This window comes from Lycorma delicatula, chromosome 5, assembly GCF_047948215.1.
Source record: "Lycorma delicatula isolate Av1 chromosome 5, ASM4794821v1, whole genome shotgun sequence".
NCBI lineage: Eukaryota > Metazoa > Arthropoda > Insecta > Hemiptera > Fulgoridae > Lycorma > Lycorma delicatula.
In genome coordinates, this window is record NC_134459.1 from 111,415,055 (window position 1) to 111,433,557 (window position 18,503).

Sequence of the window (18,503 nt, forward strand, 5' to 3'; positions counted from 1 at the left end):
ATTCCTGTATTTTTTATAACAATAAGTCATCATGAAATATATTCATGCTAAATTTGCACAATAAATAAATAAGAAATTATGTTTTAATAAATATATTGCAATAGGCTACAAATGCTGAATACAATCCAATGTGTAATAAATGCGGGTGGTAGTCAGTTAATACAGCATACCTAATATGCAGTTTTGTAATGTACATTACTATAGTTTATACATACACCTTTATAAAATGAAGTATATATATTGCCACATGTTCACAGTCTGACAAGGATGTTGAGAGATAGCACATGAAAAAAATCTTACAAATACAGTTTATTACTTATAAATAGATAAATAATACAGTTTTATAATTTATACAAAATAGCAATTCAAATCAAATACAAAATTAATTTAATAACAAACAGTTAAATTATAAATTCCAAAGCACAATTGTGATTTACTATACACTTTATAATAACTAATATCGAGTTAATAATAAGATAACAAGCAAAAAATCTAAAATTCACTTTATGCAAGTGGTATTCATTTTTACTGTTATACATAAGAACTATCCTACACTTTGTAAATGAATAGAATATTGCCACTTTCACTCCTACTTCAGAAATACCTCATCAAACAGCTTCTTGTTTTCAATCACTGACCATAAAAAAATACTCAAGATGCACTTTTCGCTTGTTTGTTACCAAAAACTTATTCTTAATGCTCCCACTCACTGTTATCTCTTTTATCACAAACTGAACCGAATTTGCAATTGTTGTAACAAATTTAACTTAATAAATATAGTTAAATATTAACAAAATCGTGTTTATTTTTTTCAGTTAAATTTTAACCAGAATTAATAGATTTGCTGGTTCCCAGCAATATTTATAACACTTGATCTGAATACCAGTACTGAACCTGTCCTTTTGATTGTTCAAGTATAATAATTTTCATTGTCTGCACCTTCTACAAGTCCTTTTTTTTAGAAAGAATGCCTTGTCATCTCTTCATTCTTTATTTTCTCTCTTTTCTTTCTGGAAGGTTCTCTACCCATTACGCTCACTATACATAAATATATGATAAGCCTCCACAAAAAAAAAAAAAACAGAAGAACTGATTAAGAAGTAACTCTTTTTTCTACAAGCATGAATGAAGGGAAAACACAACAAACCAATGGCCAAAAGTACCAGGAAATGTATATTCTTTATACAACAATGGAATCTTTATTTTTAAACTGTACCCCCTAAAACAAAATCTTTGGCATAATCCCTGATGTAAATAGTGATAAAAAATAAGAAAACCAATTTATTTGAAAATTCAAAAAGGACAGCGTAATCTTATTATTATATTATATAAATTACTTAAAACTTTTTCTCACCAAGATGAGATGCAAATTGAAGAAATAAATTCCTAGATTTATAATACTACAAATACTGAAAAATTGTAACAATAGTTACTATCACAATCAGTTTGCAAGTAGACATGTAGACAAACACAGAGATAATTCAACAATTTAAATAACAAACCTGTAACAAAATTTCATAATAAGATAAGAAGAATAAAGATTTAACTGGCAAGCCTGTTAAAGTGGTCAATTTGCTAACAGCTCATTTAATTGGTCCACAATTCAATTTTCATGAAAAACCATGCATATTAACATCAAAACAAACAAAAAATCAGTTACAGAAATTGGACGATACAAAGTTGTCAAATTACACATCTAATCGCAATCCAATCAAAAGTTTATAATAAAAGTCCTAAATATACTTTTTTAATAAGTTATGTACAGCTGAAATCACACATTGAAAATAATTACACTGACATAATAAATTTTAGATTGCTAGTATTGCTCTATAAATCTTAAACAAATTTTATAAAATTGTTAAAATACACCACTTTAACTAACCGTAATTAAAATAACATATCATTCATAAATACAAATTTTTATACTCAAGAAGCAAAAATGCACTTTTATGATAAATGCTACTTAAATGTTAAACCGATTTATGTTATTAATGTAATTTATTTCTGAAGAATAAATACAAATTTTTAACTTATAACAATTTTTTTTTAATTTTGTACAAAATAATTTTTATTATAACACATGTGAGTTAATGCAGTTGACAGAAAAATTACCCATCAAATAAAAATTTTAAGTGTTTAATGATAAATAAATAGGTGTTCTAACAGTGTCTGTGATGATTAAAAAGTAAAAAAATTCTATCTTATGTATGAAGTTACATATATAGCAAAATTACTTATCCACATTTACCACCCATTTATTAGGCCACTTATCATACCACAACACCTGTGTTTATAGACTACTGTTAAAAAACACCATAATCAGAATACCCAGCCAATTATTAGCCTCATCCATGATCTCAGTGGTTTCAAAAAACTTGGTAACCACTCAAACCTTCATTATGAAGAACAGATTGAAGTCATTTGACACCAAATCTGACTGTACAGGGAATGTTCAAAAATCTTTCACATGAACTGCTCAGCTGAAGACTACTTGTGACATGAAATATGAATGCGCATTTAATGCAAAACTACTCTCTTTGTAAGCATTCCCTATTATTGTTTTAGACTAATCTCCAAACTTTTCTCAAAATATAAATAAATTTAATCTTAAAGTTAAATCATAAAACACAATTATCAGGCTTGATTTGTTCAATATTATGAACAAATGTAATTTTAATCAGCTTCAGTTGAGAGTTTCCTTTCATTATGTATATATTCATAATGAAAAAATTTTCACAGTTCTTTACATTAATATCACAACCACAACCATAAATGGACTGTGAAACTGGTATGTCTTTATGCAACCAAAACCTTCAACCGTATAACTTCATCCACTTCACATTTGTCAAGGTTTTTTTTTTTTTTTTACCACTACTTTATCTACAATGAATAGAATAGACAGCAGAAGGGCATTTAACAAATAAATTGAGTTGGCAACTGGTTTTAATTTTTAAATACCTAAAACTTTGAAGTAGACCTGGTAGTACACTCATTTAAATCTTTTGCAAATTCCCTTATCAGAATTTTAATAAATTATGCTTCCAACTATTTCACAATGTGCTACCAAAATTTAAGAATAGTTTTTCATCATTGTCAAAATGGGGCATATTTTTCTATTTACAGATTAATTCCATTTTTCAAACTGATCATGCTTTAGATCAAAATAATTTATTATTAACACAATTCAAATTTTCTGTTTTTGGATGAGGGATGAATTTTTTGGCATATGAAAATGTATCACTGGCGTCAGAGTTCGAACTTTATGGATGAAAAGCAACTACACTACCCAAACCCTATGGTTAAGTCTACAGAGTACATTGATAATGCTCAATATCTAAATATTGAAATTATTATTGATATTGAGATAAATCTCAATATCAAAACAAAATTAATTAATTGGCCTGTTTCAAAACTTTCTTTATTCATGAGGAATATAATCAGAGCTATTTAAATAATTGAGATACACCTTGAAATATTTCCATGTGTTAGATACTACATATAGATGAATTACTCCATCAGATGATTTTATATTACATTTCAATGTTGATACTTTGAATTAAACATTACTTATATACTTTGAATTAAAATGTGCTTTTAGCGAATAAATGAAAAACCACATTGTTTCAAATGGCCCCAATGAAAATAAAAGCATGTCTCTAAACAAAATGAAATCTTATTAATGTATTTGTAAAAATTTGCTTCAAAGTTGAAATTTTACAAACATTTCTTAACAAACAATTCTTTTCTACTAGGAATGAAGCCAGTTGCTCAAATTGCATTTCATGAACATAAACTTGAAGTGGTAAAAAAAATTAACAAAATGTTCTGTATATGCAGTTCTATTCTCAAAATGGTTTGATCCATTTCTAGCCAAACTGATTTTAATAACCTTACTCCACTTTCTTATTAATTGCTGACCAATTGGCTGGTTAATGATTCTACTTTAATTAACAAAATCGCATTCTTTTGGTCAACTTATTTTTAAAAGTTAATATTTTTTATCCTGTAACAACATTTTAGGTATATTACAGACTATTTTACCACATTAATATGAAAAACAACTTTTAACTGCTGTTAAAAGTTGTAAAGTAACGATCCCGTACACATGATAGTAAGCAGCAGCCTTTTAACTTCACACTTTTCAAAGAAGCATATAAAATGACACAAGATAAAATTCCAGCAGTAGAAAGAGTATTTAATAAATTAAAGTAATATAGACTTAAGAATGAGAACCCTGGATTTCCATTGGGAACTTCAGCCACTAACTTACCTTTTATAGAACCCCATAATAAGAAAAAGAATCAAGACCCCCCACAAAGCCACAATAAATATATAGCTAATCACTGGATAGTAGAAGATGCACAGATGAAGCTAAAGTGGAGTTTGACACAATTCAATAAAGAATAGGATGTGAGAAATGAAAAGAAACAATCGTCATAAACAGACTGTCTCAAATTGGTGTTACTTATTTAATTTTCCAAGAATAAACTCAGGTAAAAATGCACCAAGTAGTTCTTTGTGGAAGGCTGTTCTGACCTACAGCAAGTTAATTAATTATATTATCAAAAAATATTTAGTATATTTAAAATTTTAAATTTATTAGAAAAAATGCTTCTTAAAAGACAGCAAGATTATTTAATATTAAATATTTTTTCTAATTTATTCACTAGTAATTACATTTTTAATTATCCATACATATTTAATTTTAACTTTTAAATTAAATATGTAAATATTTATATTTTGTATTTTAAGTAATACTTAAAATATGAAGGCTGTTACAATAATGGAATTTTCATATGGGTGCTGATGAAAATGATATTTTGTATAGAAAGAAAACTATGATCACAATGAGCTCAGATCAGAATTTAATTAATTATTAATCAGCAATTCTCATAACAGTGGCTATAAACAGTCTAAAACAAGTTTTACAAACAGTTTTCATGCTACACTATCATAAAATTCTGATGATGCAATTATTAACAACAAAAATTATTTTATTCACTATAAATCTTACAGCAGTGTAGTGTACATTACCATTGTTGTGAATCATGGAAAGAAATATATTTTGATAACAAAATATTATATAAATCTGATTTTTAAAGAGTATAGTCATAATTAAAATAATCTCCAGTAGTACTACTGCTTTTTGGGCAGATAATCCTGATACATTAACATAAAATTCATTGGTTTTTTAACAATTAATACATATTTTATGAAAGTTTTATTTCTTTAAAATGTCTGCCTATTTTAAAATACTATCATTTACATTAAAACTGGGGACTTGTACCTTAACATACAGATTACTCAATTTTAGTAATAAATGACAGATAATTATTATTGCCAGGTAACAAATGTATTTCCTACATATAACAATAAAATATATAAGAATTCAGCACTAATATGCAAATTAATAAAATAAGGTAGTATAATAAATTCAAATGATACTCCTACAAGGAATTTGTAAACATAATTCTACATAGGTGTGGTCTTCTTTACTGAACACATACAACAGCTTTCATTTTTAAAACAGAAATTCTCTGAATTCATCAATCATATACTTTCCACTAAACAAATTAATTATTTTCTCTACAATCACATAAACATAATAAGTTATTATACATTTTAATTATTTTAACTTGCATAATATAACTTACACAAATAAATCAATACACAAACATTTGTCTACTCATTCTTGCATAAGAACATGTTACTACAAATGAATCCATTGAAGCCCTATCTATGAATAAAAAATACAATTAATCATTGTTAACCTATAACCACCATCAGTATAAAATGATTCATTAGTTTTCAAATCCAACGTAGAATCTAAACAAATGTATAGCAGACTTGCCAAGACAAGGCACTTATGGAAGAGAGTGTTAGCATTGTTGTAAAATCTAGCTAGTACGGAAGTACTTATAATGGTATAACTTGAATTCCGCTATGCAATTGCTATAGAGAAGGTGAACAAAAGGTCCTACAAAAGAAATCTTAATCTGTGTCAAATATTTTTCAGTTAAAACAGATACCTAAGTTTCCTCATTAGTTGTATCACTATAATTCCATACAATTAATGTTTAAATTGAGTTGGAATAAATCAGTCGACATAAATGTAACCTTTTCGCTTTTTTATTTATACATTTTATATTTTCTGATGTTACTTGGAAGAAGATTTTCATTGATCCTTCCAGATAAATACTGAGGCATTTTCTCTTTTTATATTTTATAAATAAATGTTTAAAATTATACAAGTGACATTTTTAACAATATTTAAATTTAACAGATGCAAGATTTTAAATAATTTTTAATACATTAGTTACTTTCCTACACTTATCTTCTTTGATAACACAAATTTAAAATTGTTTCTTATTAATTGTAACACTTTTTAATATCCATTTATTAAAAAAATATCATATATTGAAACAAAAGCAGCACTACATAAAACCTAAATTATGCTTTTAATATTTAGGAATATAAAATTAAACTACTAATTAATATAATTTTTGTGGGTAAGTGATGTACTGTTCTTATATAATTGTACACTTAATAATTTTTTTTTAAATCTGTGCTTTGTTGCATTTTATTATTTTACATTTAATTCTGACTCGATGTGCTTCCTTATTTAAAAAAAAAGGATCCTTTGTTCTACAAAAAAAAAACCAGAAAAATGTTATGATAGATTTTGATTAAAATCTGAGATCAATCTTAGTAAGAATAATAAAAAAAGTCACAGTCAGAATGTCTAATGGGCTGTGTGAGTTACTTTTATAACAACTGCTCAAAAGAAGATCTTTACCAAATTTGATATAAATCTTTTAACCATTGACCCAATAAAACCGGTTCATTATGAACTTAATCCCCTCTTTAGGGGTTTAAGCCCTTTTTAATATCTTAATACTTTTAAAAATGGTGAGTTAACTTTTCAAAAAGCTTTCTTAAAGTATTCAGTATCTATTTAGAGGATCTGTTTGCCAAATTTCAAGCCTCTTAAGATTGATAATTCTGAAGATATTGTGACAAGTGAATAACAGTTGGCTTTCATAAACAAAGATGTCAATTATTAATTAACATCACATTACATTAGTGTGACATCACATTACATTAGTGATTACACTAATACTAAACTTTGATCTTAGCCAAGAAGTAAGATGTAATTTAGGTAGGGTAAGGTCCCAGGCTTTGATGGAATAACGGCGGAGCTTCTTGTTCGTTTGGTTGGGATGAGTGTGAGAGTTGTCACACGTGTATTTAATAAATTGTTGTTTGGAGGATACTTCCCTGTGTGTGGAAGAAGGGGATTGTGAAATTGTTGTTTAAAGCTGGCGACAAGGATCCCACTGTTAGTTCGTCGTATAGGCCTCTGACGTTACTTCTGATAATTGGCGAAGTCTTTGAAAAGGTTCTGTATCTGTGTATAAATGAGACGTTAACCTCGTAAAGATTGTTGATGGGGAATCAGTACGGGTTTCATCCCGGAAAGGGTAGGATGCCATATTCTGTGTGATGAGCGTGGTAACAACCAGTTCTCGGGATTTTCCTGGACATTTCTAGAGCATTCAATAATCTATAGTGGCCTTCTATTATTTACCACTTCCAAAGAAGAAAATGTACTGTAAGTGAATTGCAAGTTATGCAAAGTTACTTCAGTCATCAGAATGTGCTGCTCCGTGATGTTGGGAAAATGCTGTCTGAGGGTTGTCGCCAGGACAGCGTTTTGGGTCCATTGTTGTGGATGGTGGAGTTTGATTTTCTCCTGCGGCTGAGGTTGCCTAGCGGGTGTTGCATCGTGGCTTATGCTGACGATGGGCTCCTGCTGGTCAAAGGAAGCTTGCGGAGGGAGGTTGAGCTCTGAGCCACTCGGGCTTGTAGCTTGAGCTGTGGGGTCAACACAAGATGACATTTAGTCCGGGAAAGACCATGATGATGCTCCTCAAAGGCCGTTTGGCAGTGAGTTGGCGTGTCTGTGTTTCGATGGCAGGCCAGTATATAAAGTATGTTCAGGTTCAAAGGTACCTCAAGGTGTTTCTTGATGAGAAACTGCAATTTAAGAAGCACCTTCAATACATCGCAGAAAGGGCCTGCAATACCTTCTTCGATATTCGACATGTGATTAATCCTGATTGGGATCTTAACTTTAAGATCATGAGCATCCTGTATGCGTGTGCGAGGCTATTATGCTATACGCAGCGCCAGTTTGGGCAGACAGGCTAAAATATAAAAGTTATCGGGACATATTATTAAGGGCTCAACACCTAATATTGTTAATGGTAACAGGTGGTTACCTTACTATTTCAAGGGAGGCAATCTTGGTGATTCCATGTGTAACTGACAGACTTGATTGTATCTGAGAAGCAGCAGCAGTATGTTGCTAAGAAGTCTGGTGAGTTGACTTCGGATAAAGTTCAAGAAACTGAACAACATGGCAATGCCTTGTGGCAGGTCAGATGGTGGGAGTTATATGCATGATCTCTCTCCAAATGTTGTTGGTTTGCGGGACGCCTCACAGGTACACCCTAATAAATATGTGGTATATTCTGGGGTGTGTCCTCAGTATGGACAATTCCGTTATCCAGTATGGACAAATCAGTATGGATAACACCTACCATGTTCTTTATGAGTGCTTGAAATACAAGTTAATGCATATGGAGACCATCCGTTGGCTTGATCTTATCGGATCAGCATTGGATCTCCTGTAAACTGGAGGAGCCAGGCTGAATGGTAATAGTGAAGAGTTTTGTAGTATACTTAGCAAAGGAAAAGATGCTGAGGGGATCTAGAGCTCTGCTTGGATTTTATTCTGATGTTTTGTTTTATAAATTATGTTTTTGTTGTTCTTGTCCTTGTTTTGTTTCGTTTCAGTGTTACTGTTGTTATTGTTCCATGTAATATTTTTATGTTTCGTGTTGTGTGTTGAACTCACTTTTGCCTTCTACAGGTAGGTAGTTCAATTCCTTTGTTAGTCAGGTATTTTCAGTCTTGCTTAATACTCGGTGAGCTGTGTGAGATTTTTTTGAGTTCATTAATTAGTACACCGATGGGAATCTCACTTGTGACATTTGCATTGGGTATCCTGGCCGAGGTGGACTGGCAGGTATGTCAAAAGCCAAGGTTTCGAAGATGACCTCCGGTAAAGCCCATATGGGCTCTGAACGGAGGGGGTGGCAGAGGATGTCTTCTCCTACAGGGTCAGGATGATTACACTAATCACCTTGATTAGTGTAAGATCAAGGTTAGACTAATTTAAATGTGATACAAAGAAAAAATGTATTTTCACTGTATCAAATAAACAGACTCATATATATGCTACTTACTACTACTCCTTGACTGTATTTAAATATACATTTTATTTCAGTACCAGATTTTTAACACTTTTACTTCAAATTTATTTCAAAGTTTATAAATCACTCGCTATTTTTATGACTAAATGTGAAAAGTTGTGCAAGTTTTTTTTTAATCTCATGTTTTACTTTACAAAGAACATGTAATGCCCTGCAGTTTTAACTCTTTATTTTTAACAATACGTTTACATTTTTTTTTTCATTTAATATTAAGTCTGATTTTAGAATGTAATCTGCATCTGGCATTGTTTTATTTATTCCTCTGTTTATCAAAATGTAGCTTATGTAAATTAAAATTTTTTTAATGAATCTTTGATGTGAAAAATACATTTTTTATCTTGCTTTACATAAATTATGACATGAATATTGTTTCAGGAGCTAAATGAATCTGAAGAAAAACTTCAGGGTGATGGAAATAATCGTGACAAAGACATCAGATTAAAAAGATCAAATCAAAATAAAGATGAAGCTGAACCTGATGATGATATGTTAACTGATGAAACTGAAATCAAAGAAGATGATGAAGATGCATATTCAGATGCCCAACACTTCTTCCCATCATTTACACCATTATTTTCAGCCCCACCTCCATTAGGACATTCAAGACCACCTTACTACAACCAAGAATCAGCTTACAGTCAACGACCAACATTTCCGGGAGGATTTAGGGATTTATCATATCCACAGGCTGTAGCTGAATCTGAAAGTAACACTAATGTTTTAGGTTCAGGTAACTTTGGTGTAATTCGAGGAGGAACATACTACGCCGAAGAAAGAGACGATCTGTTAAATGATGACCTTTACTCATCTTATTACCATGGAAATAATGGGCATGGAAGACCAGCATATTATCGTAGAAATCCACCTCCACCATTTAGGCAAGGAGATGATTTTTTCGCAAATTTCCGTGACTTTGCTGATATTAGTACACCAACAAAATCCTCTTATTCACACTATTATGTTGTTTATGTTAACAGAAATGCAACAAATGCCGATACAGAAACCAATCAAGTAGGGTCAATGGGTTCAAGACAACAATCGATACCTCACAATATAATTGAACAGTTACAACTAATCGATTCAACAACTGAAACACCAAATAGTAAATTATCCAAAACAAAAAAGAAACTTGAAAAATACAAACAAACATTACAAAAGAAAGAAGAAAAGAAAACAACTAAATCAACAATATCACCCAAAGAACTATACGAACCACTTCTAGCCTTAAGTTGAAAAAAATCAAAAATTAATTTTATAAAAAATTTTTCTTTTTGTTGATCTAGCAGCAAAATGAACTTGTTTAGGGATACATAATAAATCATGTATCTCTAAAAAAAAATCATATTTCTAAAGCAAAGAAAGAGAAAAATTACTTATCTATTTATTTTTTCAATGAAGAATAAATCAGCAAATAATTGAAAAAAAATTGAATAAAATCATAAACATAAAATTAATTTTTTTTTAAAGAAAAGGACATTAAATAAAACAAACCAAAAAAACCAGAAAAGAAAATATAAACTAATTTATCTATTCATGTGAATATCTTTATATACGTAAGTGTATCTTTATATAAGTAATGTGTGTGTGTGTGTGTGTGTGTGTGGGTGTGTGTGTGTGGGTGTGTGTGTGTGGGTGTGTGTGTAATATTAATTATTGTTGGTAAAATATGTAGTTACCAAATATTTTACTAAAAAAAAATTATTCCAGCTTTCTTTTTTACTATAAAAACATAAATTTATAAAAAAATGTTAGCATAATACAACAATCTTCATTAGTTCATCACTATTATTTATAGAATAATTATTAAATTATTTACAGATACCAATTTATCAATAAATTTATTATTATTTATATTTGCAAAATTAATAGGAAATAAATTAAATCATTTTAATTTATGTCAATAAAGCAGATTTCAAATTCACTTAAAGAAACAAGTATAAAATATAATGCATATCTAAATACGATAATTTAATGAAACAAATTATAGAAAAATACAAATTTTCAAATTAAAAAACCCTGCATAAATACACCTTATAAATTCTTGTATTAAAAAGTTGTCTATATCTGATTTTAAAAATGCTATAACTTATCAACATAACCATTAAAGAACACTAATGTATTCTTTATTGAAACATCTGAAATACAAAAATTCTATTCATTTTCTACCAAAATTATACTTAAAATTCCTAAACACGAGAATTAAGGCTACAATTCTTTGAATTGTTACTAAGATATTTTTTTCTGATATTTTAAATAGAAAAAGCATATAAATATATATATATATATATATAAACATAATTTCTAAGTCATCACTGTATCAAAGTTATGTTCTTCATCTGCCAAATTTGTTCACGTTTTAATATACAAAATATGTACTTCACAGTTTTCAAACTGAAAAACATATGGAAAAACAGCAACCTGATACTATTTGAAAGAGTAATGATTCTGAAAAAGGTAATTAAAATCAATGAAGATTTTAATAAAATCTTGAGTCACAATATCTCTTAAAAAGGCAAAATGTGCAAAAACATTAGAATCAATGTTAAAAATTACAAAACATCTTTATTCACAATAAAATATTACACAGTTGAATATAAACAATTTGTATTGGAACTACACATCACTTTATATTTAAAATGGAAGAGTTATGATTGATTTAGTTCCTTTTAAAGACTTAAGACAGAGTTCACCTAAAAACTCCTGTTAATTTTTTATCAGTAAGGTCAGCAAGTTACTGATAATTATGTATGACAATTTTTGTTCAACATGGCAATTACTGTAAACTTAACTGTTGATCACAAAACAGAGAAATGTAGAAGATTTAGAAGTAACACAAACTATATAATCAGAAAATATGTTAAATTTATCAATGCACTGAAAAATTCAATGACCCTACGATTCAAATGAAAATGAAAGAGAAATTTTACAAGGCTCGGCTGATAAATTTTGCACATATATCCATAGAATGGGAATGAAAAGAGATGTTGGAATGAAATAAAAAAATATAATCTCTGTTTACACTGATATACTTTTCCCAACATGCGACTAGTTTTTGCATTCTGTCACTGAAACATTCTGGCAGTCTTTCTCGGATCTAAGTGGCCACAGCTCCCTTCACCTCATCATCACTGGTGTAATGATTACCTTTGAGATTTCTCTTTTAATGAGGGAAGAAGTGGTAGTCACACGGAGCCAAATTCGGTGAGTATGGCAAATGTGAAATAGGCTCAAACTTCAGCTTGCGGGAGCCTCTGTAATGGTGTGGGACGGTTAAGGCCATGCACTGTCAAGTTGCAAGATTACGGGCATGGTGGTCTTTCGAACATGGGTCGACATCTGTACTGTCTCAATGTCCTGTTCGGAGTTCAGTCACCCCATGTTCCAGATACTCAGTCACATACACATGTTTGGCATCCCAAAACACCATCAAAAGGAGTTTCTTTGCAGAGGCCAGAGTTTTGAATTTCTTGAGTTTTGGCAATTTGTAATGTTTGTATTCCATGCCTTGCCTTTATTCTTCTGGGTCGCAATGATATACCCAACTCTCATCCCCAATCGCAATATTGAAAAGGAAATTGTTTCCTTCAGCACAATAGGTCTGTAGTTCTTCGCAACATTCGACACAATGCTGCTCGTGTTCGTCTGTCAGTTTGCATGGTACCCATCGTGCACAGATTTTACAGTAACCTAATTGCGCGAGGTGCTTCTTCAATTGTCACTTTACAAACTTCACATTTGTGAAATTTCAACACCCACCTATTCATAGTACTCTTGTCAACAGTTTCACAATCATAAACTACTTTTAAAAAATGAAAAATATTCATAGGATTCACATTTTCTGCTGTTAAAAATTTGATCACTGTGTGCTGTTTTAACTGTGTTGACATATTGACCTTACTCGACTCCATTTTAACTGCTATTGAGAACAAACTGGTAAATGGATGTCAATGCAATATCGCAGGTTTGTAGAGGGGGATTTTAGCTATCATGTGCTCCCTCGCCCAAATCAATAGTATCTTTTGTCTCCGTGTAGCAAGCTAGTGTGCAAAATTTATCAGCCGAGCCTTGTATTTTTACCCAAAACATGAGGAATATTAAAAAATATCTGATATTTGTTTAAAATTATGATTACTTTTTAGTAAACATAAACAAAAGCCATTATTTAAAAACCTATTTAAGTTTGTAGTACTTTTAACTTGCATACTTCAATTTTTTTTTTAACCTTTCAAGTAACTGAAACATTTTTTCAGAAATAATTTTTTATCATAGATTTAATTAGGTACAGTAAGAATTTTTTCTACATGCTAATGTTATGAGCTAATATTACCCAACCCATTTTTAGCACAGAAAAGTGTCATGAAGGGATGAACAGGGCTGAAAAAATGCCTTCAGCAAGTATCAGAACATAGTTATAAATTGTATTATTATTACTATTATATTTCTGGAAAATTTAAAAAAAATGAAAATTCTTAAGCCATCATGTCTTTGTCAAAAACTCAACCCTCACACAGAGGCGAGTTCAGTCCAACAGACAATTTCGTAACACAAGAATGTAAAAGTATATTTGTGGCTGAATGTAAGTCTCCATTTTGGTCTCTGAATGGCTTACTGATACCATTGGTATCCATTAATCACAAAGTGGCACGTTATTAGTAAATAACATGAACAGTTCATTAATGTCACTGCAGCAAACTACGAAAATGTTCCAACATGCATGCACATAATTTTCTGCTGTAAATGATCAGAAATACAACTTCTCCCATTTCATTCAAGCACATAAAGGACAAAACCAACTAGCTACTTTATCAGTGCTAGCAAGCTAAAACTAATAACAAGCTAGATGCAGCATATCATGACATCAAAGACATAAGCCAGAATTACAATGAAAATTTTAAGTACTTCCAAGCGTTATTCCATATGAACAAAGATAAAGAGTATTTTTTTAAATAATTATATCATTTAACATTACTTATTATAATTCACTGTCACTAAAAATGAAAAAGAAAAGTGTGCATGCAGTACAGAATAAATAAAAAAGAGTACTTCTTAAAAATTTGTAACTTATCAAACGAAAAAGCAATATAATTATTTTAAATAATTATAATAAGGGTGTAATAAAAAAACAATTTATTTATGAAAATATTTACTTGTTAAAAAAAATTACAATGTGATTCAAAATGAAAAAATCTTGATTAAATCTATCAATGTTATAAAATAATCAATCGCACCATACCCTATGAACAATTTTATTTATTCTATAGATAAAAATGTACAGTAAACTCATTCCCATTCTGTTTACAAATTATATTTATATTATTAATAGTATCTATCTTATTTATTGTTTAATAAACTGTTATTGTAGTAAAATAAAAAATAGTAAACTACTACGAAGAAATTACTATGCAATATTTGTTATACAATGACGTTTATTTTTGTTCAGAATAAAGTTTTTATTAATAAAATTTGTTTTTTTTTTATAATATATCAATCAATTTTATTTCATTATACCTGAATACATAATCAAATCCCTTTAATCACAAAATATATTCTTTACACCAATATGGTGTCAACCCTATTTGTATCTTATTTGACTGCTTTTAACAATTCTATAATCATATTTCCAATTCCATCATCAACTTCATGGTATTTTCCATCATACATAAAAGCTGGAGTACTAAAAACGCGATTTTCAGGACAGGCAGTTACTTCTAGGACACCCTGAAAAGAAAAAAAAGGGCATATAAAAAAACAAATTATTTCATATCAATTTATACTGACATCATAGTATGATGTTTATTTACCACACATAGCTGCAAGAATAATTCAGTGCACAATTTGCATTTCAATTATTTTTCTTAGTTTGCATGGTAAATAAATATTTCAGAAACTGTTCTATAGGTTAAGCAATGATATATGGTGATATTAATATAATTATTTTTTCAGAGTACTCAACTTGTACTTATAACTTAGTATTTTTGGTCATTTTATAAAAAGAAAATTTTTTAACTTATTTAGAGAAATTAATGAAAACGTACTAAAATATTTTCGGGAAACAAATGCTTGTGTAGAAAAGTAAAAAATCAAACCTGTTTTCTGACAATATAACCAGTTCTTATGATAAGCAGTGTAAAGATGTTACTTGTATAATGAATCTTAACTCCATTTCAGTACACTGCATTTTGATATTCAGCAGTATATTTGCACAAGAAAAGAAGGCAGTGAGACACCCACCCGAATTTTTCTTCTAAGCCTAACATGGATACTTATTAGTCTTGAAAATAGCCATACTACTTTTGATAATTACTGCATCTCATGCTGAGTTACACCTGTTGGTTACAGCAATGAACACACTTGGGTGAAATATTATACTATATAATAATATAATATTTATTTTGGCAATTTTGTCATATGTGAATATTTGATACATTAACAGATTATAGATATCAATCTTTGATTTACTATTTAGTACATAAACGGTACAATGACAACGCAGCGGTCCTATGGTTACTGTAGCAGGGGAGATCAGCATTGTTCAGCAACTAGAGCGGTTTCGAACACGTGCGCAATTCACAACATTTTCACACTTTCACAAGCTACAGCTCCAAAACGGTAAGTCGCAAAAGAAAATTGTTTAAATAAAAGTTGTCTGTTTTTTGAAATTAACAACTTTTCCAAATGCAATACAGACGAAAAACAATTTTTTTCCAGTGAAAAAACCAAAAAAACATGTTTTTTACAACTTCAGCGCCACCTAGTATTTCAATTTCAAATTATACGGCATAACTTCAAAGACATTAATTGTAGAGGAGAATGTCTCTACATTTTTTGTTTGAAATATTTCAAAAACTTTTTGAGTTTTTCAAAAATCTATGGGATTGGGGATGTTAAAAATCTGGAGTTAAGCTTCTCTCATCACCCCTAACATATGGAAAAAACATCAATCAGTAGGTAAGGATTTTCAAATAAATACAAATTGACTGTACTGCTTTGAGGAATCATATTGCTCTGCACCACACAAATTATATTAATCTGATTAACCCAAGTGCAGAATTAATAAAATAAAATAGGATGACACCTACCTTAATTAAAGCCCATAATTAAAGCAAGAGCGCTTTCGCAAGTATCTCGCACCATCAGCTGCTCTATGTAACAAATGTATGTAGACAAATAACCATTTAATAAAACATTTAAAAAAACAATAATACACATACTGCTTGCTACATATGATTATATAATTTCTGTGGTATTTATAAAATAAAGTGCAAGATTGTGATTTTTTATACAGGTAAAACCACTAGATCCTTTAAAACTAGATTTGATTAACACTTTAGATATTATAAAAGTAGAAAATTGGGTTTCTCTAATGTTTCTGATCATCTTATTAGTAATACTCATTCAATATCTGATATTCATCCAAATTTTGAAGTACTGGAAGTTAAGAAATACAATATTAATACAAATAATAGGGTTTTTGACATTTTAGAAAGATTTTACATATATAAATATAAAATTAGATTTAATTTGATCAACCTAAAGAGTATGAGGATGACACAACCATAAAAGCTGCAGTAGATAGTAGCACTTCTTTAGACATTGATAATTCATAATATTTCAACTCTGTACAATTAACATAACTTTAACTAGCTGGTCTATGGATTTCTATTTTATTTTTATTATATTGATTTTAATTTTGACTTTTAATTTAATCTTTAATGACTTCATATTTTATATATATGCAATTTTTAATTTTAATTTACAATTTAAAATTTTTGAATTTAAAAAGAAATTAGTTTTATTTTTTGTTTTGATTTAATTGAAAAAGATCTTTTAACAATTTTATATCTCATGTGTAGTATAGGATTTTTAATTTTAATTTGCAGTGTAATTTGCAATGAATGGAATTGAAAAATTATATAGAGCTTGTGAAATTAATTAAAGGTTGTATAGGTATATATCAAGTTTATGTATTTTTGGAAGTCCAGTTAATACAGGTGCACTTGGTTCAAACGGGTACAATCTAGATTGATATGTTAACTTATTATCGTATTTAAAAATATTCAGGTATTTTGTTATTAGACTTTTAGTTATTCTTAAATTTTTTTTGATGGGGTCATTTATTACCCCACCTCATTTATTATCACCTAGACTGGTGATGCGAGGTACTTACGAAAGCGCTCTTGCTTGGATTATGGAATAAGGTAGGCGTCATCTTATTTAATTTTATTTTAATTTATAAAATATTATAAATAAAATAATAAATATTATAAATAATAATATTTTATATATATATTATATTATATTAATCCAATGATTAATATAATTGGATTAATATAATATATGTATATATATAAAATTGAAATAATTAACTGACTTATATCATAAATAGTAATTTCATGACAAAATTATGATGAGCCAGTTTATTACTAATGTGTCTCCCTCCAAAGGGCTGCACACATCAATTATATATATAGAGAAATAGTGGTGGGAAAATAAATCCCTGTTAAGAATGTGTCACAAGTTAAAAGGTTAATGATTCTGTCTTAGAGCTGGCTAGCATAGTGTGGGTTTGTACTACACCTTATACTACACACGTAATATCATTATTTCAAACAGAAATTGCTGCACTGTAAAAGATTCAACAAATTATATAGCAGTAAAATCAGATACAAAAATATAAAAAAACTATACTAGATTCAGACAAGAAAATAAAAGAATGCAGTTTTAGTAATGATTTGCTGACATCTGATAATATTAATATTAATTAAACTGCCATAAATAATTTATTTTAGGAAAACAGGCTTTCAAATTTCCTACACAAAATCAAAAGTCCTTGGTCAGCATATTCATAATCTAACGCAGATCTAGAAGTAAAATCTTAAATGAAGAAAAATTTAATCCCTTTAACTTGATTTCAGTTTTTAGTTGGTTCTAAATCAAACATCATGTAAGGAAGCTGATAAGGGAGTATTAAAGAACAACATTTTTAGACAAGACTGCAATCAGACAGTGTGTGACCACTCTTTCAATAGGAGAAACAACCATAAAATTATGATGTCTGATAAAACATGTTTCCAAACTGAAAGATCAATCTTGCAGATACAAAATATACAAGAATGTTTTCCAATGTTCTTCAAAGTGGAAAACTAGCAATTTCACTTTTTCTTA

The 18,503-nt window shown here is 29.3% G+C and overlaps 2 protein-coding genes across 7 annotated transcripts in view; one reads left to right on the top strand and one right to left on the bottom strand.

Moving 5' to 3' along the window:
- The window catches only part of LOC142324514 (uncharacterized), a 249,134-nt gene extending 237,757 nt beyond the window's left edge, over nt 1–11,377 (top strand). For 3 of the 4 annotated variants that reach the window (XM_075365342.1, XM_075365341.1, XM_075365343.1), the window contains one exon: nt 9,714–11,377. In XM_075365342.1, coding sequence (XP_075221457.1) covers nt 9,714–10,571 — 858 coding nt within the window. In that variant the 3' untranslated portion in view covers nt 10,572–11,377. The remainder of the gene's footprint in view (nt 1–9,713) is intronic. The other variant, XM_075365339.1, reaches the window with a different exon arrangement.
- A 3,087-nt stretch (nt 11,378–14,464) lies between these two features.
- Nucleotides 14,465–18,503, bottom strand: part of LOC142325299 (ES1 protein homolog, mitochondrial-like) — a 37,043-nt gene continuing 33,004 nt past the window's right edge. For all 3 annotated transcript variants that reach the window (XM_075366863.1, XM_075366864.1, XM_075366865.1), the window contains exon 7: nt 14,465–15,056. In XM_075366863.1, the coding sequence (XP_075222978.1) occupies nt 14,922–15,056 (135 nt within the window). In that variant the 3' untranslated portion in view covers nt 14,465–14,921. The remainder of the gene's footprint in view (nt 15,057–18,503) is intronic.